Source organism: Halichoerus grypus, chromosome 2 (genome assembly GCF_964656455.1).
Source record: "Halichoerus grypus chromosome 2, mHalGry1.hap1.1, whole genome shotgun sequence".
NCBI lineage: Eukaryota > Metazoa > Chordata > Mammalia > Carnivora > Phocidae > Halichoerus > Halichoerus grypus.
In genome coordinates, this window is record NC_135713.1 from 121,178,356 (window position 1) to 121,204,479 (window position 26,124).

Here is a 26,124-nt window from a genome sequence, read left to right on the forward strand (position 1 = left end):
AATATTTTATACACTGCAATGGGAACAAATAAAGAAGGAATGCATTGCCTAATATATAAAATAAAGATTGAACTTTCTTCAGATGATTTTTTTGATCTTCTGATATGATTGAGCAATGTCAGTAGATCTCTTTTTATTAAGTTTTCTTTAAGAAGTAGACTTCATGTAAAAAATATGGACAGGACCCTTACAGTTTCTTTGATTTAGCTGAGTGTTGATAAATTATTTTGCCTTATAAATGTAGCTTTAAAGAATCTATTTAAATGTTTTTTCCATATATGAGCAGGGAATGAATTACTGGGACAACTGATCTTTCCCACCTCAGTAGTAATAGTGATATTATGATTGATTTGTATAATAATTTCTTTTAAAAATTTAACCCATTTTCATGTATTCCTTTTATGTGTTTCTTTTTATACTCTAGTTTACCCATTTAAATACGCTGGTAATTTATCTTACTAGTCACGTTTTAATGTTTGTATTTATGTGGCCAAATGCCCAGTTAGGGTGACTGCTTCTCACTAAAATGTGTTCTGTTTTGTAGCATTTTAGAAAGAACAATTAGAGCAGCTGTGGAACAGCACCTTTTTGATCTGCAGAGCAGCATAGATCATGATCTTAAGAATTTACAACAGCAAAGTCTGGTGTGTAATAATGAAGCAGAAAGTTTTAATTGTGATGGGGAAGGATCTAATAACCAGTAAGAAACTTTTATAACATTTCACTATTATTTTTTAGAGTTATAAAATTGTTTTAATTTATCTTTCAAAAACCATACTTTACTTAAATAATGGGATCTCGGGGATTTCCAAAAGTGTGTGTGTAAAGTGACTTTGTAAGTTGCATATACTCACTTAAGATTGAAAATTGAAATCTTCCATTATGGTAGTCGACATTAAGTCCAGCACTGCCAGATTTTCCTCCCTGAACGTCAGATGAAGTAGTGTGCTTTTACCTCACTATGTTGTATGAAAAAATAATGTTAAAAAAAATTAGACCCATACTATGTGCAACAAATGGTCACACCATGAGAGACATGAAGTGATCTAGACAGCTAGGTGCAGGGATAGCAGATTGGCATCACTCATGTTGTATATAGTCATTGAGTGCAACGGTGAGCAGAATCATCCTTTGCTATTTAAATTTTATCCCCTGTCATCAGCTACTACCCTGCTGCCCTCCCTACATACTTTTAAAAAATAGTTTAGCTGTTACTAGTTGAATTTTGTATCAGTTAAAAGTACCTCTGTGTGCTATGTGATTTGTGATTTTATTCCACTCTTCATCTGATTACCTTTAAATGGATGAAATGCCTCATCTCCTTTCCTGTTTCCTCAGCCCTGCACTTGAGGGATATATAGGTGCCTTTCTTTGAGACCATAATATAATGATTTCATAGTTTTCATTTACCAGATTTTATTTGGAGGACAGATGAGAAAGATGTACCCAAATTTGGAGGGTTCATAGCAGGTTAAAAAAAAAAAAGATAATTGGGTAAAGTGTTTCTTCTTTTCTTTTCTTTTTTTTTGAAGAATTAGATTTTCAAAAGGCCGAGTATGTGTAGTACACTAGAATAGCTATTGAATATGAACTGAAACTGAAAAAATTAATGGATCTGAAAACCAGTGGTTGCAATATGTTTATTTTTGGAATACCATATTGTACAACTGCAGGTGTGCTATGTGTCTGAATAGATGGCATGACCAGCCAGTGCAGCTCTGTGGCCCTGATTTGTCGTGCTTTGAAGGCATGACTAGAACTGATAAAACTGGATTGATCTAGGGACTGTTTGGGCTGAATATGAAGGAAAAAAGCAGTGTCTGAAACAAAACAGTAACTAGAAGTTGGAAATCGTGGAGAACTCTTTCAAAGGCTATAATTAATATAAGTAGATTCCTTGGTGTTTGTCTTTAGCTTAGCTAGAGATCCTGAAACCCATGCCCATGCTCAGACAATCTTCTTATTTTTATCTCTGGGGAAGGAATTCATGTTCTGTCATTGATGGTGGTATTGTATTTGTAAACAAAAGCCTGCTGCAGTATTTTGCATATTCTAAATTATGTAACATGAAAAATCTGCAGTAGGAAGCTATTCCTATCATGCTTGATAAGGTGTTGGACATTATCGTATCTAGTGCTAGACTTGTATTTTAATTGGAACAGATCATTATAATTGAGAGTATGCATTTGTAAGGGAAATTATTTTGACACACAAATTGTTCTTTCAGCCATTCATTTGCTTTTGAAAATTTTCAAAGGGAGTAACAAACAAGGTGGTTTTCTTATAACATTACCTGGAGAGGCAAAAATAAACTTAGTGTGTTTAATAATCTAATTTGGCAAAATAAAGAAAGTGTGAAGTTTTATGAAAAGGACACATTTTCTATAACAAGTGAAAGTTTCAGATCATTATTGATATTTATTTATTTTAAAGGCATTACATACTCAACATTTGGCCTGATCTGATTTTTTAATCTTCATTACTAGGGTTGATATTGCTGATGATATTATTAATGCCAGTGAAAGTAACAGAGACTGTTCAGAACCTGTGGCTAGCACTAATTTAGACAATGAAGTTATGCAGCAAGATTTTGTATTTGAGGATGAAGAAAATAACCAGGTAAGAAATGCAAAGACTAAAAAAATCTTTGTGTTAGGTATGCTAGACGTACAGCGCTGATTGCTTTATGTGTTCCTTTGATACCAGAGGCTGACACATACTTGTCTTGATTATAAATTCCCAGAACATACACCCTATCAGTAAAGATCAAGAACCATCATTGGGTAGGGAATTAGATATAAAATATTTAAGAATATTTGCCTGGAAGGAAACAAATGACGATGTTAGCTGAGGTGGTTGGTGGTATTATGGTTGAATTTTGTTCTTTTTAAAAGCTTTTTTCCTATTTCCCAATTTTTTTCTGAAGAACGTGGGATCTTTTCACAGAGAAAATCCATGAACATCACTTTATTATTATTATTTTTAAAGATTTTATTTATTTGTTCGACAGAGAGAGAGACAGAGAGGGAACACAAGCAGGGGGAGTGGGAGAGGGAGAAGCAGGCTCTCTGCCGAGCAGGGAGCCTGATGTGGGGCTCAATCCCAGGACCCTGGGATCATGACCTGAGCCGAAGGCAGATGCTTAACGACTGAGCCACCCAGGCGCCCCCATGAACATCCCTTTAGAAGTCACTAAATTGTTTTCAGTGTCTTAATTATCAGTGGTAATGTTTTTAAAATAATGTCAATAAATATACAAAGCAGTATCCTTCTAAGACATGTTTCAAAGTTCAGTTTTGGTAACACTTTTTAAAATAAGATTCTTAATGGATAAGGAAGTTTTCTTCAACATGTTTTCATACTAAACCATAAACTCTAAGATAAAGATATAATAAAGAATTCAGGATCTGTTGACTGAGATTTGTATTCTGGCTTTGCCTCTTAATAGAACTGTGACTTTGGCCACCTTACCTAACTTTTCTTATCTGCTCTTTGCTTTTCCTTAGGTGGGGAGTAATACTTATATTAGAGGATTATTATAATATCCAAGGAAGTGGAAGTATACAGTTATTTTTATAAGCTAGGAAACATTTCACAGAAGTTAAGCTGTTTCGCTATTTTCACTGCATTTGTTTATTACTTGTATATTAATGCTTTTACTTCTACTGGTATATTAGATTAATCCCTTTTCATCTCTTCATCATTAATTGCTTCTGTAGTTGTCTCCTTGCCCTTTTCTGCCTGTCTACTGGATCATTTCCATCAGTGTAAAATGTTACTTTCCCACATTTAGGAAATAACTTTCTCTTGACTCTTCACCCCACTGTAGTTAAACCCCTATTTTTTGCTTCCCCCGTAATAAAATAACTTGAATGTGTTGTCTCTTTTAATTCTTCTCTTCCCACTCTCTCTTGAACCCCCTTCAGGTAACCTTTTGCCCCATCATTCCTCTGAAATTGCTTTTGCAAGTTAACAATGATGTCATTTGCACATTTTACTTGATCTATGAGTACAATATGATTCAATTAATTACTCCCACTACCTTGATACGGTTTTTTTCTTGGCTTTCAGGATCTCTCACTCCTCTGGGTTTTTTCCTACTTGACTGGCTGCTCTGTTTCTTTGTTGATTGCTTTTCATGTTCTGAACCTTTGAAATTTGGAGTGGCTCAGTACCCAGTTCTCAGATTGCTTATTTTCATTCACTCCCTTGGTAATCTCATTTAGACTAATGATTTTAAAATACCATCTACATGCTAAAGATTCCAAAATTGTATCTCTAGATGAGATCTTTCTCTTGAACTTAATTCCTTATATCGAGTTGTTTTACTTAACATTTACACTTGAAAATCTTAAAAGCATTTTGAACTTTACAGGCACCAAACTGAACTTACAATCTTGTCCACATATCTGATCTTCTTTTTGTCTTTAAAATCTCAATAAAGGACAATTTCTCCTTCCATATGCATAAGCCAAAAGCCTTTTGGGTCATCCTTGGTTTCTTTCACTGCACATCCAGTCTTTTACAGAGTCCTGTTTGCTATACCTTGAAAGTTTATCTGGAATCTGACCACTTTTTACCTTTTCTTCTGCCACCATGTAGGTGCAAACCCAACATTATTTCACCTATAGATTAATAGATTAATATGGGCTCCTACCTGATACTTGGCCTCCCTGTGGTCTATTCTCAGCACAGCAGCCAGAGTGATTCTTTTAAAAGGAAAATTGTATAATGTCAGTTCTCTTCTTAGAACCTTCCAGTGCCATCTGGGTATAAAAATATGGGAGTAGGCACTACAGAAACACTAACAGACATCTCAGTATTAAGGTTCTGTCGGGATTGCTGTTTTCCCAGGTGTCCCCTGGTTTGCTTCTTCCTCTGATCCTGCAGATGTTTCCTCACTTTGACCTTTTCAGTATGGCCAGATCTCCTCATCACTCCGTTTTAGTATTAGCAGGTGTTCCCATTGACCCACTCCTATCTAGTCCCTGAAGTTCCTGTCCTTCTCCCCCTTGTCCTTGATAGTGTTATCACTGTTGCACATATCTTTTAAATTATTAGTTTATTGTTACTGTTATTGTCTTTCTCCCACCTTTAGACTGTAAATCCTCAACCTTCATGAATGTTGAAATTTTTATGTTTTGTTCATTATTGCATCCCCATTATCTAAAACACATAGGTATTCATTAAGTATTTGTGGAATATGTGACCAAACAAATGAATAACATCTGACACTTAGTGTGGGCATCTAAGTAAATTTGTTCTTGTTCTTCCTGTCTCGTCTTGTCTCTTTCTCTCTCTTCTCTTCCTCTCTGTTTTCCTCTCCTCCCCTTCCCTCCCCTATCAGTAGGCTCCATACCCAATGTGAGAGTTGTGCTCTACCGACTGAGCCAGCCAGGTGCCCCCTAAGTAAATGTGTTGAATGAAATTGGTGTATGAATTACTTTGTAAAGAATGCAAGAATTATTTTTTTTCCAAAAACTTTATTTTTTATTTTTATTTTTTTTAAAGATTTTATTTATTTATTTGAGAGAGAGAGAATGAGAGAGAGCACATGAGAGGGGGGAGGGTCAGAGGGAGAAGCAGACTCCCCGCCGAGCAGGGAGCCTGATGTGGGACTCGATCCAGGGACTCCAGGATCATGAGCTGAGCCGAAGGCAGTCGCTTAACCAACTGAGCCACCCAGGCGCCCCCAAAAACTTTATTTTTTAGAGCAGCTTTAGGTTTACAACAAAATTGACAGGGCGGTACAGTGATTTCCCATATGTTCCCTGCCCTGACACATGCACAGCCTCCCCCATTAGCACCGTCACTCACCTGAATGGTACATATTTTACCAGGAATGAACCTGCACTGACACATCATAATCACTCAAAGTCTAGTTTATCTTAAAGTTTATTCTTGATGTATATTTCAGTGGTTTGAATGACATGTATTCATTATAATATCGTACTCTGGTTTTTAAACTGTCCTAAAAATCCTCTGTGCTCTGTTCATTTCTCCCACCACCCTTGCAACCACTGATCTTTTTATTGTCTGCATAGTTTTGCCTTTTCCAGAATATCATATAGTTGGGGGCGCCTGGGTGGCTCAGTCGTTAAGTGTCTGCCTTCGGCTCAGGTCATGATCCCAGGGTCCTGGGATCGAGCCCCGCATCGGGCTCCCTGCTCAGCGGGGAGCCTGCTTCTCCCTCTCCCACTCCCCCTGCTTGTGTTCCCTCTCTCGCTGTCTCTCTCTCTCTCTCTGTCAAATAAATAAATAAAAATCTTAAAAAAAAAAGGAATATCATATAGTTGGAATTGTGTAGTATGTAGTCTTTTCATATTGGCTTCTTTTACTTAATAATAATGCATTTAAGGTTCCTTCGTGTTTTCTTCATGGTTTGATAGCTCATTTCTTTTTAGTACTGAATCATATTCCATTGTTTCAGTGTACCACAATTTATTTATCCATTCGTCTAATGAAGGACATCTTGGTTGCTTAACTGACTTGCTTAACTGACTGCACCATCCAGGCACCCTAGATCTATACATTTTTAAATAGGTACAATAGTTGGTAGGGTAATTTGGACTATTTTTGAGGGGTTAAAACTGAAAATCAGTAGCCTGATCAGAGCTCACATCAAAATACTTATTATCGGGCACCTGGGTGGCTCAGATAGTTAAGCGTCTGCCTTCGGCTCAGGTCATGATCCCAGGGTCCTGGGATCGAGTCCTGCATCGGGCTCTCTGCTCCTTGGGAGCCTGCTTCTCCCTCTGCCTCTCTCTCTCTCTGTCTCTCATGAATAAATAAATAAAATCTTTAAAAAAAAAAAAAATACTTATTATCAGTAAACTTATCATAAAATCAATTCATTTCAAGATTCACAAGCTTTTATTGTTGGTACCTAACAGACTTACAGTTATTTATATCTTCCAAACACTGAGCAATTAGTGGAATGTAATCTTTTTTCAGAAGTGGAGGCCAGAAGTATTTGGGAAGCTCTAGCAGACAGCCAAGAAGAAGCGATAGATGATTGTCAGTTTGACTTGTGCTATTATGAGATCTTACTAGGTTTTGTTTTTTTTTGTTGTTTTTTTTTAAAGATTTATTTATTTATTTGTTTTTTTTTTTTTTTTTTTAAGATTTTATTTATTTATTTGAGAGAGAGAGAATGAGAGAGAGAGAACACATGAGAGGGGATAGGGTCAGAGGACGAAGCAGACTCCCTGCCGAGCAGGGAGCCCGATGCGGGACTCGATCCAGGGACTCCAGGATCATGACCTGAGCCGAAGGCAGTCGCTTAACCAACTGAGCCACCCAGGCGCCCCGATTTATTTATTTATTTGTGAAAGAGAGTGGGTGGGCGCCCCTGAGCGTTCCCAGTGTGGGCGGGGCAGGGGGAGAGGGAGAGTGAGTCTTAAGCAGACTGCTGGCCTGGAAGCCTGGTGTGGGGCTCTATATCACAACCTGAGATGAAGATCTGAGCCAAAACCGAGTCTGACGCTTAACTGACTGAGTCACCCACGTGCCCCAGGTTTTTTATTTTTTCTTAACAGTTAAAAAAATATATAAAACCTCTCCCAGGAAACAGCCACTCAGTAACATGTTTGTTTGGTTGTTTTTAAATCCCAATCTCTCTCTTCTTTCTCTTTTTATTTTTAAAAATTGAGAAATAATTGTCATATAACATTGTATTAGTTTCTAGTTTTTTTATTTTATTTTATTTTATTTTATTTATTTATTTGAGACAGAATGAGAGAGAGAGAGCACATGAGAGGGGGGAGGGTCAGAGGGAGAGGCAGACTCCCTGCCGAGCAGGGAGCCCGATGCGGGACTCCATCCAGGGACTCCAGGATCATGATCTGAGCCGAAGGCAGTCACTTAACCAACTGAGCCACCCAGGCGCCCAGTTTCTAGTTATTTATCTGACAGAGAGAGAGAGCGAGAGAGTGCACATGCACAAGCAGGGGGAGTGGCAGGCAGAGGGAGAGGGAGAAGCAGGCTCCCCGTGGAGCAGGGAGCCTGATGCGGGGCTTGATCCCAGGACTCTGGGATCACGACCCAAGCTGAAGACAGATGCTCAACCAATTGAGCCACCCACGCACCCCAACATTATATTAGTTTCAAGTGTACAACGTAATGATTTTATGTGTGTATATATTGTGAAATGATCACAATAGGTAGTTAACATCCATCACCACACAGTTAAAAAGCTTTTTTTCTTGTGTTGAGATTTGTAAGATCTCCTCTCAGTAATGTTCATATATACAATACAGTATTATTATTATTTTTTTAAAGATTTTATTTGACAGACACATTGAGAGAGGGAACACAAGCAGGGGGAGTGGGAGAGGGAGAAGCAGGCTTCCCACGGAGCAGGGAGCCCGATGCGGGGCTCGATCCCAGGACCCTGGGATCATGACCTGAGCCGAAGGCAGACGCTTAACCACTGAGCCACCCAGGCGCCCCTACAATACAGTATTATTAAATGTAGTCACTAAGCTATACATTATATTCCTATGTCTTACTTGTTTTGTAATTGGAAGTTTGTACCTTTTGAGTACTTTGACCCATTTTGCCCACTCCCAAGTCCCTATCTCTGGCAACAACCAATCTGTTCTCTGTATCTATGAGGTTGTTTTTGTTTTGTTTATTTAGATGTCACATGTGAGATCATGTGACATTTGTCTTTCTCTGTCTGACTTAATTCACTTAGCATAATGCACTCGTGGTCCATCCATGTTGTGACCAATGGCAGAATTTCCTTCTCTTTTATGGCAAAATAATACTCCATTGTATAAATATATGCACTACATTTTCTTTATCCATTCATCCATTGATGGACACTTAGGTTGTTATCATGTTTTGGTTATTGAAAATAATGCTACAATGAACCTGGCCATGACGTTATCTTTTTGAAGTAGTGTTTTTGTTTCCTTTGGATAAATATCCAGAAGTGGAATTGCTGATAATCACATGTTCTAGTTTTCATTTTTTGAGGAACCTCCATACTGGTTTCCATAGTGGCCGGATCAGTTTACATTCCTACCAACAGTGTACTGTGATTCCCTTTCTCTACATGTTCGCCAGCACTTGTTATTTCTAGTCTTTTTGATAATAGCCTTTCTGACAGGTATGAGGTGCTATCTCATTGTGGTTTTGATTTGCATTTCTGTGATGATTAGTGATGTTGAGCACCTTTCATGTACCTTTGATGATCTGTATATGTCGGGCAAATGTCTATTCAGGTCTTCTGCCCATTTTTTTCCCCCTCTGCCCATTTTTAAATCTGATTGTTTTTTCCTATTGAGTTGTATGAGGTCTTTTTCTTTTATACATTTTATACATCTTTTATACATATTAACTCATTGTCAGATATATTGTGGGTTTTTTGTTTTTTGTTTTGTTTTGTTTTGTTTTTTGAGAGAGCATGAGTGCATGTACTCGATCTGGGGGCGGGGCAGAGGGACACGGGGAGAGAGAATCGCAAGCAGGCTCCATGCCCAGGCAGAGTCTGACGTGGGGCTCAATCTCATGATCCTGAGATCGTGACCTGAGCTGAATTCAAGAGTTGGATGCTTAACCGACTGAGCCACTCAAGCACCCCTGTCAGATACATTGTTTGCCAATATTTTCCCATTTGGTAGGTTGCCTTTTCATTTTGTTGATGGTTTCCTTTGCGGTAGAGACTTACTTACACATTGATCAATGGAAGAACTTTTCTTACTTAATAAACTGTTTAGTAAGAGTTTACAAAGCAAATGAAATGTGGAATGGAGTGGGGATATTTAGCTTATTTAAAAGAAGTAACTAGCGTGCTTGAGGAAAACTAGGTGGGTGGAGATGGGGAGATACAGAACTAAACAGTGTGGAAGTATCAATAATGAATGGATAAGGAATGGGGGGAGGCCACAGAAATTACTGGAAATGCCCATTAGGCTTTAATTAGCTCCTGGCATTTAGTCCTGACAGCCCCTAAACATTGGCAATATGATTATGCTGCAGCCGCTGCTCCCATGAGTGTGGCCTCCGCTGCTGCCGCTGCCGCTGCCGCCGCCACCACCACCACCACCCCCACCCCACCCCCACCACCCCCACCCCACCCCCACCACCCCCACCCCCACCCCACCCCCACCACCCCCACCCCCACCCCACCACCCCCACCCCCACCCCACCCCCACCACCCCCACCCCCACCCCACCCCCACCATCCCCACCCCCACCCCACCCCCACCACCCCCAACCCCACCACCCCCACCCCCACCAGCACCACCACCAGAGCTCTCTAGCTTACCTTAATGGGGGCCAGAGCACCTTAGACTTTCTTTTGAGGACCCTGATGGTTTGGCGGAAGAGTATGGGCTGTTTTGCCAGCTGATAATTTAGAAAAAACAAGCTCTTTCTCCCCATGTACAAAGGAATAAATGTTTTGTATAGAGTGAATTCTGAGGAAGTAAAATATTTTAGTTTCTCAAAAAAGTATTGTATATTTCTGTGTCTGTTAAATTGAAGTCTAGATATACTTTAACCTGACCCTAATACCTCTTTTTTTTTTTTTTGTCTTGGGGCATAATGTAGAAGATAACTCTGCACCTTACTCTGAATTTCATCTCCTTCTACACTGCTGGTGTTATCAGTGTATCAGCTTTTGTCTTCTGTTACTGCTTCTTTTATGTTGACTCCAATTGCTTTTTTTTTTTTTTTAACTACTTTTCAGTATTCATTTAAAGAATTATGTTGCCTAGGGGCGCCTGGGTGGGTCAGTCGGTTAAGCGTCTGCCTTCAGCTCAGGTCGTGATCTCAGGGTCTTGGGATGGAGCCCTGCATCGGGCTCCCTGCTGAGCGGGGCATCTGCTTCTCCCTCTCCCCCTGGCCTTCCCTCCCCCACTCAGGCTCGCATGCTGTCTCTCTCTCTCTCCAATAAAGAAATAAAATTTTAAAAAGTATGTTGGAGTTGGTGATGTAATAGTATGCTTTTATAATAGAACTTTATAATTTTTTCTTCTAAGCTATTTCTTTTGATTCTCTCATAGTAACTGTAAGATAGGCAAGTAAATGATTGTTATTCTCATATTTGTGATAGCAAAGGTAGAGCTGGGACTTGAACCTGGTTCTTTGAATAAAACACCAAGGCTTATTTTAAATATTGGGTCTAGTAATGATTATTTCATGGGCCCATATTTAAGAATGCAAAGTTATATTCTAGACAGAAAGGTTGCTGAAGTCTGATGTCAGTGGTTCTCAAGTTTGAGTCTCAGGACCTCTTGATACTCTTAAAAGATAGTGAGTATCCCAGAAGGGTTTTGTTTACATGGGTATATCTATCAGTATTTACCACATTAGAAATTAAAATTGAAAATTAGAAAATGTTTATTAATTCACTCAAGGTACTATAAATATGGTTTTTTTTAAACTTAATAAACTATATAAAACATTTTGTACTCGAGGAATGGTATTGTTTTACATATTTACAAATACCATTAATGTTTGTCTGACTTAATAAAAGTCAAGTTGGATTCTCATACCTGCTTCTGCATTCAATCTATTGCTATAGGTTCTTTTTTTTTTTTTTTTTAAGATTTTATTTATTTGACAGAGAGATAGCAAGAGCAGGAACACAACCAGGGGGAGTGGGAGAGGGAGAAGCAGGGAGCGCGATGTGGGGCTCGATCCCAGGACCCTGGGATCATGACCTGAGCCGAAGGCAGACGCTTAATGACTGAGCCACCCAGACACCCTATTGCTGTAGGTTCTTTTGTTTGAAGTGCGTGAAGACAGTTCAGCCTCACAGAGATACATAGTTGGAAAAGGAAGAAGTAATTGAATAGCTTTTTCCAGATAATTATGAACTGTCTTTCATATTAAAACTGGACAAGTGGTAGTTTCTTAAGAATCCAACTATCTGTTGATTTCAGAGGTGATCATCAGAAACATTGAGAAGTTTACCTAATTTGTAGTAATGGACAGGATATTTGTATTAGACTCAGTGAGTATCTATTTGGGGAAGGAATAGGAATGGGATGGTGTCACTAAACTCATTAGAAAATAGGGGGAGTGTTCATATGTGTTTCTGAGGTTTACAGTTGTTATTTCGAATGTGTGTAATAAAGGGATCTGGTGAACCAAATGATTCCTCTGTTACCTGCTAAGAAGTTACCAACTTAACCTGTTTGTGGCTGAGAAGAAAGAGAAGGAGGATTTGTCAGGTGGGACCACATGGCTGTCCTTTTTGGAGGAAGGAATTCTAAGGACGGAAAAGGAATGTGATAGTAAGAGTAGTACCCCTTACCTAACAGTGTAGTGAGAATGCAGGGTCTGCATTTCATACACACGCACATGCCTCAGGTTTTGAGGAAGATAAATTACTGTCTTTAAAAAGAGGTGCCAACACCTATAGACTGTTATGAAGAATTAAAAGGGGGCATTTGACTAACTTGTAGTCTAATACCGTAGTTGAGGTTGGAGACTTCCTGTAGTACATGAGTGTTGGGAGTTCCGTTGACACAGCGGTGGTGTTGTTTGTTGTCAGTCTGTAGGTGTACTGTTAGAGCCGTGCGGTGACCGTGGTGATGGTGAAGATGGCTGTCTGGAGGGGTAAGCATTTTCTCTCATTACTCATTAATCATTTTGAGAATTGGAGCCCTTGACAGATTTGGGGGTGAGAATTTTTAGCTGAATTTATCTGTTATGACATACATTTTTGATAATCTAAAAAACCAACTTCTTGTTTTAATGGTAAGCATAAAACATACTTATAAATATTCAGAGGGGCTACAGGTTCAGACAGACATTAGTTATAACTTGGAAAACATTCTGAGGGAAGAACAGAGCCTTCTTGGAGACACTCCAAACTTTCAGTTGATTTGTAGAACAACTGGGAATTTATTGATATTCTGAATATACCTTTCATTGAGTTAATTCATAGTCTTAGAACTGTGGATAACTAACTGAAAGATTATAGCATATTTGCTTTACCACATTTGTACAGGATATTTTTGTTCCTTTCCAGCTTCTCCTTGGTGTATCCCAGTATAGTCTTACGCAGGTTGTGCTTGTTTACATCCTTGGCCAGCAAAAATGGGAGGGAGATACTGAGGCAATGAGTATTTCAGCCATATATAGTCACCATAGATACTCGATAGATACAGTCCTTTTGAGCAGAAGCTTTCTAGAATGTTTTAAGTCACTGAATAGGTTTTGGGTCCTGTTACCCTTTTTCTGATTCTTTGAGACCTTGTCAAGCAGTGTATATTACAACTTGCCTAGGAAAGATGATTTGATATTCAGAAAACAGATTTGTAATGAATGCAGACTAGATTGTAAATACTGAGGATTCTCAAACATTACTGATTTGGTGATAGCTTGTTGGCAAGGGTAAACTTGTGTTAATGCCATTGTCTCTCTTAATTGTGAGTAGGAATCCTGTTCTCTGAGGGTAAGTAAATTCTTTGGAGCCATGTCTCTGGAGTGTCTCCATACTCTGAAGGTCCACAGATTTCCTGCTTACAGCAGTTCCTTGTGCTTCCTTTCAGGAGGCAGGAATGATCCTCTTCCAGCCCAGGGAGTATTGGAGCTATGGGCTGAAGATATAAGATAAACAGGCATCCCCAGAATGATGACATCTGGATTTGGTAGAACAATAAGGATCCATTTAGTGAGGACTCAATCTTTTTGGAAAAGCTCTTTCCTCTTCAACTTGTGTATAGGTTAGCAAACTTGTTTTTAGATCCAAAGAGTTTCTTGGTTAGATGGATTACATTTTGCATGCTTAACACTCATGTTTCTCAAATTTAGATGATTGGGTCTTTTGTAGTCTCAAGGTAGAATGTAGCTCATTCCACCATTTGTTCCCACTCTAAGCAAGGGAAGGCCTTTGAGCTTGCCAGGGAATTTAGTTCATTTCTTATGCTCAGCAAGAATAAGGTAATTATGCATATGAGGAGATGACTTGCCATAGTTAGATCAAGACCTGTCATCTGGGTACACACTGTTAAGGCAGGGTACAAGCAGCATCTGTGTGTACCATTGTAAATTGCCACCATATTTTGGGGGAGAAGAAATTTCCCACAGTAGGTATATTGCTAACCTACTATAATACCAGATGCTCTGTTGACTGGTCAGATAGGGAGAGATCATTTGTGACAGCTCGCTCTAATATTTGTTCTAAATAGGGGTTCATTTTTATGGGGGGTATAAGAGGTGAATTGAAATTTTTAAACATTTCTTTTTTTACATGTTACCATTATGTTTTGAGCAAGGAGAGGTTTAGAAGTAGTAATCTTGTTCTGATTGTGATAGAACACAATCAGATTTAAAATACAGGACCATAAGAAAATACATGTATATAGGACCATCACTGTACTTTAAAAAAAAAAATCTTCTTTAAAATAAAAAAAAGTCCCAGAGTGGGGGATAATAAAGCTATTTGGTTAAAAGTAATATTTACTTTACAAAATCTTTTCCATTATACATTCAACCCTTTTGGTTTCTATTTATTGTGGATTTTAATTTTACTTTTAAAATGTTTTTCTTTTGGGGGGGTGGTTGTGTGGGAGGGTGGAGAATGTTACTTAATTTTTCTAAATCTGAAGTAATTCTGTGGATCTTTTCAGTAGTGTGTGATTTTCAGATATAGGGCTCCAAAGAATGGGCATATGTCCAGTTGTCATTTTCTTCTCTCATATTATAAATGCTAACTATTTGGGGAAGAGAGGAATCTAGGTAAGAATTGTACAATGATAGTAACCTACTTATTCCTAAAAGACTAATAACTGTACTTGTATTTTTAGGAAAGAATATGTGTCATTTGACAGTGATACATTATCACACTTGATTCTGGTAAGATTTTTTTCTTGTGGTTCTTACAAATTTGACTAGGTTTAACCTACCAATTATTATACCTGGCCTTTAACGCTTGGGTTGAATAGGTTTAAAGGAGATGTAAATACAGATTCTCTTACCAGATATTTTACAGTTAAGCAGCGACTTAATTTGTCACTTTTGGTTACAGGTAACTTGGTTATAAAAACATTTTCCTGAATTTGGGATCCAAACTTTGTCTTCTAGTAGTACATATTATAAAACGGCAGATGTGTGTTTGAAAATAGTTTGGATGGTGGGAGTGGGACAGCTGAGTATAGAGGCACAGTAGTACACTAATGGAGACCATACAAGGATATACGCTGCTTGTTTTTAAGCTGAGTGAGAAAAGCTTTGTGGTTGTGAAATGTATTCTTTATTTTAAAATACAGGATTCTAGTAGCAAGATATGTGATTTGAATGCCAACACTGAATCAGAAGTGCCAGGAGGTCAAAGTGTTGGTGTTCAAGGGGAAGCAGCATGTGGAACCCAAATTCCACATTTAGATCTGAAGAACGTTTCTGATGGTGATAAATGGGAAGGTAATTTTAGCCACACGTTATTTTCCTGATACTGTTATTTGTAACTGAAATTACCTAAAGCAATAATGAGACTACTGCTCTTTTCTGGACAATCTTACTCATTTTGACTTTCTGTTCTCTCTTTCATGTAAGAGGAGTGAGTGAATGTTGTTACTCAGATGCATTAATGAGATTGTAGGGCAACTATCGCATATGAACTTGAAGTTCTTATCTGATCCATTAGCTTTGAAGATGAAGTTAGAACTGATTGAAAAAATAAAATCCCCCAGGATAGGCTTTTGTTCATTGTTAAACCAGGTGCTATTTCCCATTCTTTGAAAATCTCACGTTAGGGCTTGGAGATCTCACCACTTTAAACAGAGGGCTTATATGTAACTATGTTTCCTTAATGATCATCAGGAAGCCTTTTTTTTTTCCCCCAAAATGATCTTTGAAGGCATTTCTAAGCAAATACTGTACCATATCCCCACATCTGTGTATTAGATTATATAAGCATGGGAACGGTCCTAACAGTTTTTACAAAGGAGAAAAAGTTTAAATTTAAAAAGCAAGCCACCTGTGTGTGTGTGTGTGTGTGTGTGTGTGTGTATATATGTCAGAACTCAGTAAATGTGTACTTAAGACTTGTATTTCATTGTATAAGTTTTTCTTTTTTTAATCAAATGATGCAAAACCTAAATAAATACTGAACTCCAGTGAATGACTTGCATGCTGAAGTGTTTATAGGGAAGTATATCATTACCTGCAGTTTACTTTGAAATCCATGAAAAAAATAAGATGGTTAATGGGATGGAGAAATATTAAAAAGCAGGTATAGTAAAATATTAATGGTTGAATCTAGATGATTGGTGTATCGATGTTCACTGTAAAATTTTTTCAAGTTTATTGTATATTTATAAACTTTCAAATGTTGGGGGTGGGGGAGTGGAAGCCAGCAACAAATTTGAATTTAGGAGTCCTGTATCATACACCTTCCTAGGTAAAGAGACATTGAGACAACTCGGGATTCTTCCAAGTTACTTATTTGTTCACTTGGCTGAAGTTCCCTTGGTTACCTCCCCTTTGGCAAGTTAGCTGACGACATAGAGTGGTCATACCGAGAGCCGCAGGGCTAATACTGCAGGCTCCTTTTGCTACCTCAGGTCTATTCATTTGATCACAGTTGGGAGTTTTTATTTATTTATTTTTTAAGGTATAGCCAATTTTTTTTTTTAAAGCCCCAACCAAGTCATTGTCTGTGCCAATCTTTATTGCTGTCTCTCCACCCCCCTTCCTTTTTTTTTTTTTTTTTTTTTGTTCTAGATGTTTGGCATGCCTAGTGGCATATTATGTGTCTTAACTTCGACTAAATCAGGAAGTTGTCTTTATTTTGCTTTGTTCTGGGTTATTTAGGATGTTTGGAATTTATGAAGATGCTCCCCAGAATTAGGGGATATGTTAGCATCCTGGTGGCAGTAAAGATCAACCGTCCCTTTCATTTATTTATCCTGACATAGTCACTGAAAAGAAGTGATGGTCAACAGAGCAACCATGGAGCCAGCCGAAGTAGGAGAGGGGTCTCTGAACGTTGAGGCTGGGATTCTGACAGAGGGCTGATGCTTCTCCGTTTTGGAGGACGCAGATTAATAGCTCTTCATAATCTTTGGCCTGGGCACTCTGATCTTAAGTTTTAAGCATAGAAGAGCACTTGTTTTCCATTGTCTGAGGAGATAGAACTTTCTGTGTTCAGCCTCGCTTTCTGGATGCCTCCCTAAAGCGAATTTAATGCCGAGCTCAGCTCACTGTTTCCCTGTCAGAATCCTCCCCTTACAGCTTGTGGTACGGAAAGAAAGTAATTGTAGACCTCTGATTTTCAGTGCCTCAGCTCACCTGCTATAAACCTGGCTCAACAGCTGTGACAAATCCACATAGACCACCTGCTGGCTTTTACAGGAATAGGGGTTAGTGACTTTCAGAGAGCCAGTGGTAGTAGACATTTGAGTGAACTTCTCAGCCATGAACCCTGCATGTGCTTGGAAGAGTGGCTGTTAGCAGACTATGTTGTTCCTTCCAACTTTGCCACCAATACAAAGATTGATTTTCTGTATCTAGGAATTAGGATGTTCTAATGAAAGTCAAGGTTCCTTAAGAGGCCAAATTACTTTAGACCCTAGATACCTTGGAATCAGAGACCTACTTTGTTTGATGTGCCTCTTAAAAGAGAAGTGGGGTCACTCCAAATAGAAGCCCACCTCCCTCTTCCTTAGTATGTGGGTTTTGTGTTTTGTATTGCTCAAAGGATAGTCAGCAGAATGCAGTTGGCAAGCAGGTAGCACATGTCCACCAGCAGTATGAATTTGTAGCAGCCGGTCAGAAGGTTTTGGCTTTTAATACAAGTGGGCAGTATCTTTCCTTCAGACTTTCTCCTGCTAAAACTCTTGAATGAAATACAAGTAGGGTCTTTCCAAAGAGCAAACTAAGGAGATATTTTTCTGTCAAATCAATTAAATTGAAAAGCTTCAAACAGTACTTGGTTAAGAGTTTCTATTTCTTCAGTTTTATGTTTGAGTTTTAATAAAACAGCACTACTTTGATTTTTTTGCCTTGCTTGCTGAAATGGAAATGTATGTTGTGTTTGTTTTTAAAGTTTGGTTAGTAGTAATTTCTTTGAATAAAGTTTTTGAGCAGAATGCCTAACTGGTTTTAGGGAAATGTTTTTGGTATCTTTGGCTTTGTGTTAGTTATGTGTATGGTTTGTTCTGACTGTGCTGTGTGTTCACTTTAGTATTTTTTGCCATTTTTTCCATTTTATTAGCGTCATGCCCTATCACTTTTCCCCTCATTGATTTCAAAACAATGCATCTGCAGAGAGATGGGGAGGGTAAGTATGGTTCACCATAGTTTAGTTTTTTTGCCTTTTGATGGTTCACTTTGTTTGCCTTTTTATAAGCCCTTCTCCTGCTGTCCCCGTATATTAGGAAAACTGTTCTGGGTTAAAAATGATACCCAGAAATAATTGTTTTTGTTACTTCCCTCTTAAAACAGGTGATTTCTCACAAAATGTTTATTACCAGTTATTTGCTGGGAAGCAGGTACAAGGGTTGCTTTGAAAATCACTTTATTGCTGGGTTTATTGTGGGATTGCACGCTTTGTACTCAATTTTTAGTTATCAGATTGATCTGGGCTTTAAAAACTAACTAAATTATGTTCTTATTACCCTGGAAAAATTATGTAATGCTTTAAATTGCTAATATGTAAAGTTAAACTAAATTACTAAAGTAGTAATCCTTAGCTATTGTGTGAAGAAAAAGAAAACATCAGTCTAATTTTTGACACTGTCAGGCCATCTTTGCATCCAGAAATACTTAAAAACTCACTTTTGCTATTGTTAATAGTCATATATCAAAGTTTTAAATTGTAGTTATAAATAAAGTTAGTGTATAGATGGAAAAGTTTTTCCCCTCTTCTGGATTCCAGTGATACTTGTATTTTTGTATTTGGAGTATATTTGTGGATTGTATGTTTATCTGTATGTGTTCTGTATGTAATCAAACCTTACATGGGCACAGACATCAAATATATCGACGTGGGTTCATTTGAGAACATACAGGATAACTCCAGTAAGATAAATGTGCTTAAGGTCTAGTGCTGTTAAATTTTGTCTTGATAATACTGTTAAGTGTTTAATTACTAAGATATGTATTAAACATAGAAATCTTGTAATAGAAAATAACAACCACAACTTAATGTTAGAGGCCAGGTGCTGTCAGGTAGAGTTAGCTGCTCATTTGGAAATGTTAAGAATTCTTTTGGAGTCAGAGAGCTCCATTTGGTGAGTGTTGTGAATAGCATGGGGAATAGCTTCCTTCCACTTTTAAGATAGTCACTTGACAGTGAGTGATAGCTTATTCACCTGGCAGCTATTGAGGACTGTTTCTGTTTGTAAAACAGCACTTGAAACTTAATATCTAATATAACTTTAAAGAGCTTGACAGTGTCCTTCTTTGCTTTGTGACTGGGTTCAGAAATTTAAGGTATAACTCTTTATGGGAAAATAAAACTCTGAGCTAAAAAAAAAAAAAGCGTAGAAAATTAGAAACTGTAGTAGGCTTTATGAAGATCCTATATATCCCTTTTTTTTTTTTTAAAGTATATAACAAATATTATATGAACCACTACATAATGATATGATTTAAAGAAAATACAGCTGATAATTGTGTGACTTTTTTTTCCATGTGGAACCAAGAGACCCATGGTACTATTCTTTGTGTTTGTTTTACAGAGCCGTTTCCTGCTTTTAAGTCTTGGCAGGAAGACTCTGAGTCTGGAGAAGCTCAGCTCTCTCCACAAGCTGGAAGAATGAATCATCACCCCCTGGAAGAGGACTGTCCTCCGGTATTATCACATCGTAGTTTAGATTTTGGGCAAAGCCAGCGTTTCCTACATGATCCAGAAACATTGGATTCCTCATCTAAGGCACTTTCTTTTACTAGGTACATTATTTTTATATACTTATGAGAGGCGATTCTTATTATGTCACCAGATCCTTTGAAAGATTTAATCCTCCAGACTTAGAGTTCAAAGCTTTCCCCCTGTATCATGAAAAACGTTTTTTGTAATTTTTTGGAGGGGGCTCGTAAATTCTGAGTTCATTGAGGTATAGAGGTTTGCTTTCTCATAGACATTTCCTCATAGTGTACATACTCATTTTTTCACCTATGACTGAAATACAGAACTTTGGAAGGGAACCAGCAAGTGGAACTCACCAATCCCTAATGTTTTTATTGTCAAGACTTTAAATTGATTCTGAATGTCAAAACCTTTCCTTTGCAGTTTGAACACAAAATGAACTCTGAGCTGCTAGGCATCTTTGTTTCTTTTCTGCCTTTGTCCAAACAACTTTTGAGTGGTTTATACGTTGTTTTCAACAGCACTTGTGTTGGCTACTGGTGTGGTCTCTAAAACTATAGTGTAAGGTTTTTTTGGTGTTTTTTGTTTGTTTGTTTGTTTGTTTTACACTACCTGACCTTTAGTGTTCAAGCCCCACTATGGGTATAGAGATAACTTAAAAATAAAATTAAAAAAAATTCTGTTGGTTTCAGGTGTACATCATAGTAATTTGATAGTTTTGTACATTGAAATGAACCCCATGATAGGTCTAGCTACCATCTGTAATAACTTGAAATTTTAACTAACACTCTTGTTTTAATTCAGGATTCGAAGATCATCCTTCAGTTCAAAAGATGAGAAAAGAGAAGACAGAACACCATATCAGTTGGTCAAGAAACTTCAGAAAAAAATTAGACAATTTGAGGAACAGTTTGAAAGGGAAAGAAATAGCAAGGTAAGTTTGTAGCATTGTCCAGGGTTTGGCAGATCTATTGGAATTGGGAGGAGGTTCTTTGGAGAGCATTAGTCTATCTCTTTTCTTAGATAATGAAGTTAAGGTGTACAGAGAAATAGTGATCATGTAGATCTGAGATTGTATAGATCCATAGCTGCCTCATTTCCAGGCCAGTATTCTTACCAGTGCATCTTTATATTTCAATTGGCAAAAAAAGCTTGTATAATTTTTATTTTTTAATTTTTTTAATTTTTTTTATTTTTTTAAGATTTTATTTATTTGACAGAGAGAGACACAGCGAGAGAGGGAACACAAGGAGGGGGAGTGGGAGAGGGAGAAGCAGGCCTCCCGCAGAGCAGGGAGCCCGATGCGGGGCTCGATCCCAGGACCCTGAGATCATGACCCGAGCCGAAGGCAGACGCTTAACGACTGAGCCACCCAGGCGCCCCAAGCTTGTATAATTTTTAAAGGAAATACTTTACATTGACAAATCACATTAATGCTATTTCTGCTTCCTCAAAAACCACAAATAGCAAGTGGGGACAGGAGGGAGGAGGTGGTAGGGAGGGTGAAAGATATTTAATGATTAGAACATGTGAAGTGGAAAGAATCCTATACTTTGAGTCAGAAGACCTGTATTCAAATCTGGCTTTCGTCATTTGCTAGATTTTGCTCTGAGAGAGCTTTTCTTGACATCCCCTTCTATCTACTTCAGATAAGATAAGATGAAATAAGGATTGAGTGAAATTTCTGCTGTGGGGACTGTAAAGTATTATTTGAGCATCAGTTAACAATTATGGCTTACCACAGAGGTGTCAGTGTTCCTTAATTTTTTAGCCCTCCTACAGTGATATTGCAGCCAATCCAAAGGTATTAAAATGGATGACAGAGCTTACCAAACTGCGGAAGCAAATTAAAGGTAGAAAATATATCATTTTTATAATATGTTTGCTTTAAACAGTACTTTTAATTCTCATTATTATAGTATTCTCAGTACATGAGAATTGTATGAATTAATAATTCTATGACATTAATTAATAGAATTATTATATTCTATGAGAATTACGGTTATAATTTTTGATAATTTTAAATCTGAGATGCTGTTTGGCAAAAATAAAAATTTCCTTTTGTTCTTTTATTAGTTATGGTCAAAGTTGTAGTACTATATTCTTCCATATGTCCCTCTGGTGTTACTATTAGTAATATTCTTTTCAAAAGTGCCCTAGATTATATATTCATAGGTGATATTAAAAAGTTTATCTGAAAAACAGTTCAAATATTAAGCAGTTTTGGTTTTTGGTAGGTATTTCATTAAGAATTTTTGATGGGTATTTAAGACTATCATAATAAACTGTTTATGCTACAGAGACTCAAAATTATAAGTCTTCTTTAAATAAAAACTAGGTCTGTGTTACTGGGTATTGGCCCAGTATAGCAGCTGCTAAGTTATATTTACTTTATGGGTGTTTAATCAGCATGCTTTTTAGTAATTGTTAATACTTAAAAAATTATCTGTACCAACTATGGGCTTATAATCTGGAGCATCACATTTTGGTATGTTCATTTGAATTTATTCAACAAAATTTTTACTATCATTGAGTACCGAGTACTTGTAGACATCTGAGCCTATATTGGTGGATAAGACTGTCCCTGTTGTCATTGAGTTTACATCCCTGTGGTTAAAGTAAGTTTCCTTACTCTTAGAATTTTCCCCTACAATTCTATTAAGCATTTCCTTATTTAATGCCAGTTTCCAACCATCTGTGAAAATCATTACCTTGAATGTGTTACTGATGGGTGTATTAAATTGACAAACATTAGTCACTTAACTGATTTTCCAATTTTCTTGCGCTGTTATTGTCTCAAAGTTCTTTCTCTGCATAGCAGCCAGAATTATCTTTTTAAAAACTCTGTTAACTATCTTTAAAGCCCTCAGTGAGCTTCCCTTTTAAGTTAGAATAAATGCCTTACAATGGAGAGAAGTAGTGATCGTGTAGATCTGAGATTATATAGATCCTTAGCTGCCTCATTTCCTTGCCTACTGTGCCCTTAGCCCATTTTCTCACATTCCACTCTCATTCTCTGTTCCTTAAACATGTCATGCCTGGCTATTGCTTCAACTGGGGAGGAATGCTCTTCCCCTAAATCTTCTAAGCTCCGTTAGCTGCTCTTTCTTCCATGTTTACCTAGGATGTCCCCTTCTCAAAAAGTCCTTCTTCAGTCCATTAAATATTGTTGCTCTTTCCTAAAGTACATTCTTTTTAGCACTGTGACACCATCCTGTGTTCTCTTCTTTATAGCACTTAGCATTTTTTGAAATTATTTTATGAATCTGGTTACTTCCTTGAATATATGCTCCATGAGAACAGGGACCATGTTTCTTTGTTTACTAATGCTTACCAGAGAATCTTACTTTATGGTAAGGCTTTCTATGAATTATCATTGAAAGAATGAATGGTATAGCTTGCCTTATATAGAATTTCAGTATTTCATATAACCTTGAAATATCTGAGCCTGTGTGCTGTTAATGTTTACTTTCTTGTTATATATCTTGCTTATTACTCTTTTGCATCTTTAGCAAAATCATTATTACTGATCTGTCTGTCCTCTTGGTTCTGAAATGTAGATGCAAAACACAAAAGCTCTGATGGAGAATTTGTACCTCAGACACGCCCACGTAGTAACACTCTTCCAAAAAGCTTTGGCTCTTCTCTAGACCATGAAGATGAAGAGAATGAAGATGAATCCAGGGTCATTCAGAAGGAGAAGAAGCCATCTAAGGAAGCAACACTTGAACTTATTCTGAAAAGACTGAAAGAAAAACGTGTTGAACGGTGTCTTCCAGAAGATATCAAAGTAACTTTGAGCTATGCTTTTTGCCAGACTAGCCTTTAGAGTCCCTGAAACAAAATAATTACCCCAGTGGCATAGAGATGTGTGGGTAGTCTTATTGGCTTGAGTCTGCTCTCCCAAGTTTGTAGGTAAACAGCATGTTTTTATCTGCACCCCAGAAATGGCCAGTCTTTCTGGGAGTGAGTCACAATAGTAAAACTAAGGAGCACCTGGCTAGCTCAGTTGGAGAGCTTGCGACTCTTGATCTCAGGGTTGTGAGTTCTGAGCCCACGTTGGGTGTAGAGATTACTTAGAAATAAAATCTTAAAAAAAAAAAAAAGAAAAAGAAAAAAAACTAGAATCTTGATCTGTTCATTTATATTGGAGACAGTTGGCAAGATGAATGTGTAAAGAGCCTAAACATAACTGAGCTTGACTTGGCCTTGTATCTTAATAGTTACATGTATTGAGCTCTTAGCTTTTGCCAGGCCCTGACTCATATTATTTGAATTCTGCCCCTGAGTCCCTTCAACCGTCCTATGACTTATATGGATATGATTATGTCCATTAAAATACTAAGACAATGTGGTTGTTGTGAGGATTGAGTAAATGAATATTTTTGAAGAACCATTACTCAAAGCCTGTGCCTAGCGCAGTCCTGGTCAAAGCACTTGGCAACCCAAAATATTTATCAGATGAGGTTTGTTGGGAGAATACAGAGATGGTCTCATGTGAACTTTTGTGTAGGCATTGATGAACCCTGATGCTCATTCCTGTCTTGACAACAGAGTACACCTCTTTCATGATTTAAATATTGGGAGTGTTTGTCTCCCTTGAACAGGGCTGGATTCGAAATTTTAATCATTCCCTTCCCTCAGCTTTTCTTGTTTTTCAATTTTGTGTTGGATCAACCAACCTCCTTTCCCCTCTCTCCATCCCTTTTTCTAGAAATGATTTTGATCTGGGTTAGCTTTATTCAGATTCATTGTCCTAGGTTTAAGGTGCAGGCTTGAGGTTGAAATCACAGTGTTTTACAGTTCACCCCTATCTATCCTCTACTGGATGTACATAATCTAAAGTTATATTTGTTTTAGGAAGATACCATCCAGTGAATTTTTTTTTTTAACCTCTATTCCATATGGTGAGAAACAAGGCAGTATTATCTGATCTTGGGAATAAGTAGAGAGTTTATTTGGTCTAGATTCAAAAGGGTATTCTGTGGAACATTGGTTCATTGGGATGTTAAAAGGTGGTCCAGTGGAACAAAGTGGGAAGTAATTTGGGATGTCCTTCCTCCTCTGTAATTTAGAGTACTAAAAGGTAGGAGGTGAGTATTGGCAGTGTAAAGAAAGTGTCATAGGAAGGGAAACTGAGCTCATAGATTAGAAGTCTAGGTCACACATTGGCAGTGTTGTACTTTTTCAGGATCTTTCCACTATACTACTGCCAGATTTTCTTAGTTGTTTAGTAGAAATACTGGTTTATAGGACAAAAAGAATTTAAGTAACTTATCCAAGGTTACTAAGCTGGTATTCATAATTTGTTCAGATAAAATATAAGTACGCCACCAAAGAGAATGGATATCTATTTACTGGGAGACCAGATTTTACAGGAGACTGAAAACTGTTGTCTGTGAATTTGTAAGAAAAGGCTGTATTCTTGTTAGCCTAGGCTGGAGTGGTGATGGGCTGCCTTTTCGCCCTAATTATTTACATTGTGGGATTGAGGAAGATAATGATGGTGCCAATGAGAGTGTTTTGTTTTTTTTTCTTTTAAATTCTAGAAAATGACAAAAGATCATTTGATAGAAGAGAAAACTTCTCTCCAAAAAAGTCTTCTTTACTATGAAAGTCAACATGGAAGGCCGGTAAATGTCTCTCTTGCTAAAGAGATTTAATATTCTACCTTAAAAAAGAGCACAAATTTCTTTTGTGGCCCACATCTTCAGAGCTGGTTTGTAGAGCATTGTTTCCTGCATTTAGGAGATTGTCTATTTATTTAAGATAACTTCTTAAAAATTGGGAGAAAGTCATATTGCTTCATGTTTTGGACATTTAAAATTTCTGATGACTAGGTAATTTCCATTTGTCTTACTTTAGGTGACCAGAGAAGAGAGGCACATTGTGAAACCTCTCTATGAGAGATACAGACTTGTGAAACAGATGCTGACGAGAGCTAGCATCACTCCTGTTCTTGTGAGTAAAACACAGAAAGATTTCTCTAGTTCATTTTACCAAGACCGACCCTTTAAAAAATAGTATTGTGGTGGTATATTGGAGAAATAGACAGCTAAGGTAGCAAGAATTGTATTTGTAAGGTGAGGTTACTGCTTTTAAAAGAATAGGCAGTTAATAATCAGTGCCTGCCTACCATCTCCCAGGCACTTGTAAAAGCATTTTATGTATGTCATTAAATGAAGATGTCATTAAATCCTGACAAGTCACAACAGGTAGCAGATGATAGCCTCATTTCACAGATGATGACACTGGGGCTAAGGAGTGATATGTCCAGGCTCATCTACGTTGTGGAATTTAAAAACAAAAACAAGACATATTTCAGACCCTGGCATAGTTTCTTTCGATTTA

The 26,124-nt window shown here is 37.6% G+C and overlaps 1 protein-coding gene across 7 annotated transcripts in view; it reads left to right on the plus strand.

The window, feature by feature from the left end:
• The window catches only part of FAM13B (family with sequence similarity 13 member B), a 144,636-nt gene that overhangs the window by 109,826 nt on the left and 8,686 nt on the right, over positions 1–26,124 (plus strand). For 5 of the 7 annotated variants that reach the window (XM_036083623.2, XM_036083619.2, XM_036083636.2 and 2 more), the window contains 12 exons: positions 545–700; positions 2,487–2,619; positions 12,511–12,575; positions 14,771–14,819; positions 15,233–15,383; positions 18,178–18,243; positions 19,646–19,856; positions 20,578–20,707; positions 21,545–21,626; positions 23,334–23,563; positions 25,323–25,406; positions 25,639–25,734. In XM_036083623.2, coding sequence (XP_035939516.1) covers positions 545–700; positions 2,487–2,619; positions 12,511–12,575; positions 14,771–14,819; positions 15,233–15,383; positions 18,178–18,243; positions 19,646–19,856; positions 20,578–20,707; positions 21,545–21,626; positions 23,334–23,563; positions 25,323–25,406; positions 25,639–25,734 — 1,453 coding nt within the window. The remainder of the gene's footprint in view (positions 1–544; positions 701–2,486; positions 2,620–12,510; positions 12,576–14,770; positions 14,820–15,232; positions 15,384–18,177; positions 18,244–19,645; positions 19,857–20,577; positions 20,708–21,544; positions 21,627–23,333; positions 23,564–25,322; positions 25,407–25,638; positions 25,735–26,124) is intronic. The other 2 variants (XM_036083646.2, XM_036083672.2) reach the window with 1 other exon arrangement.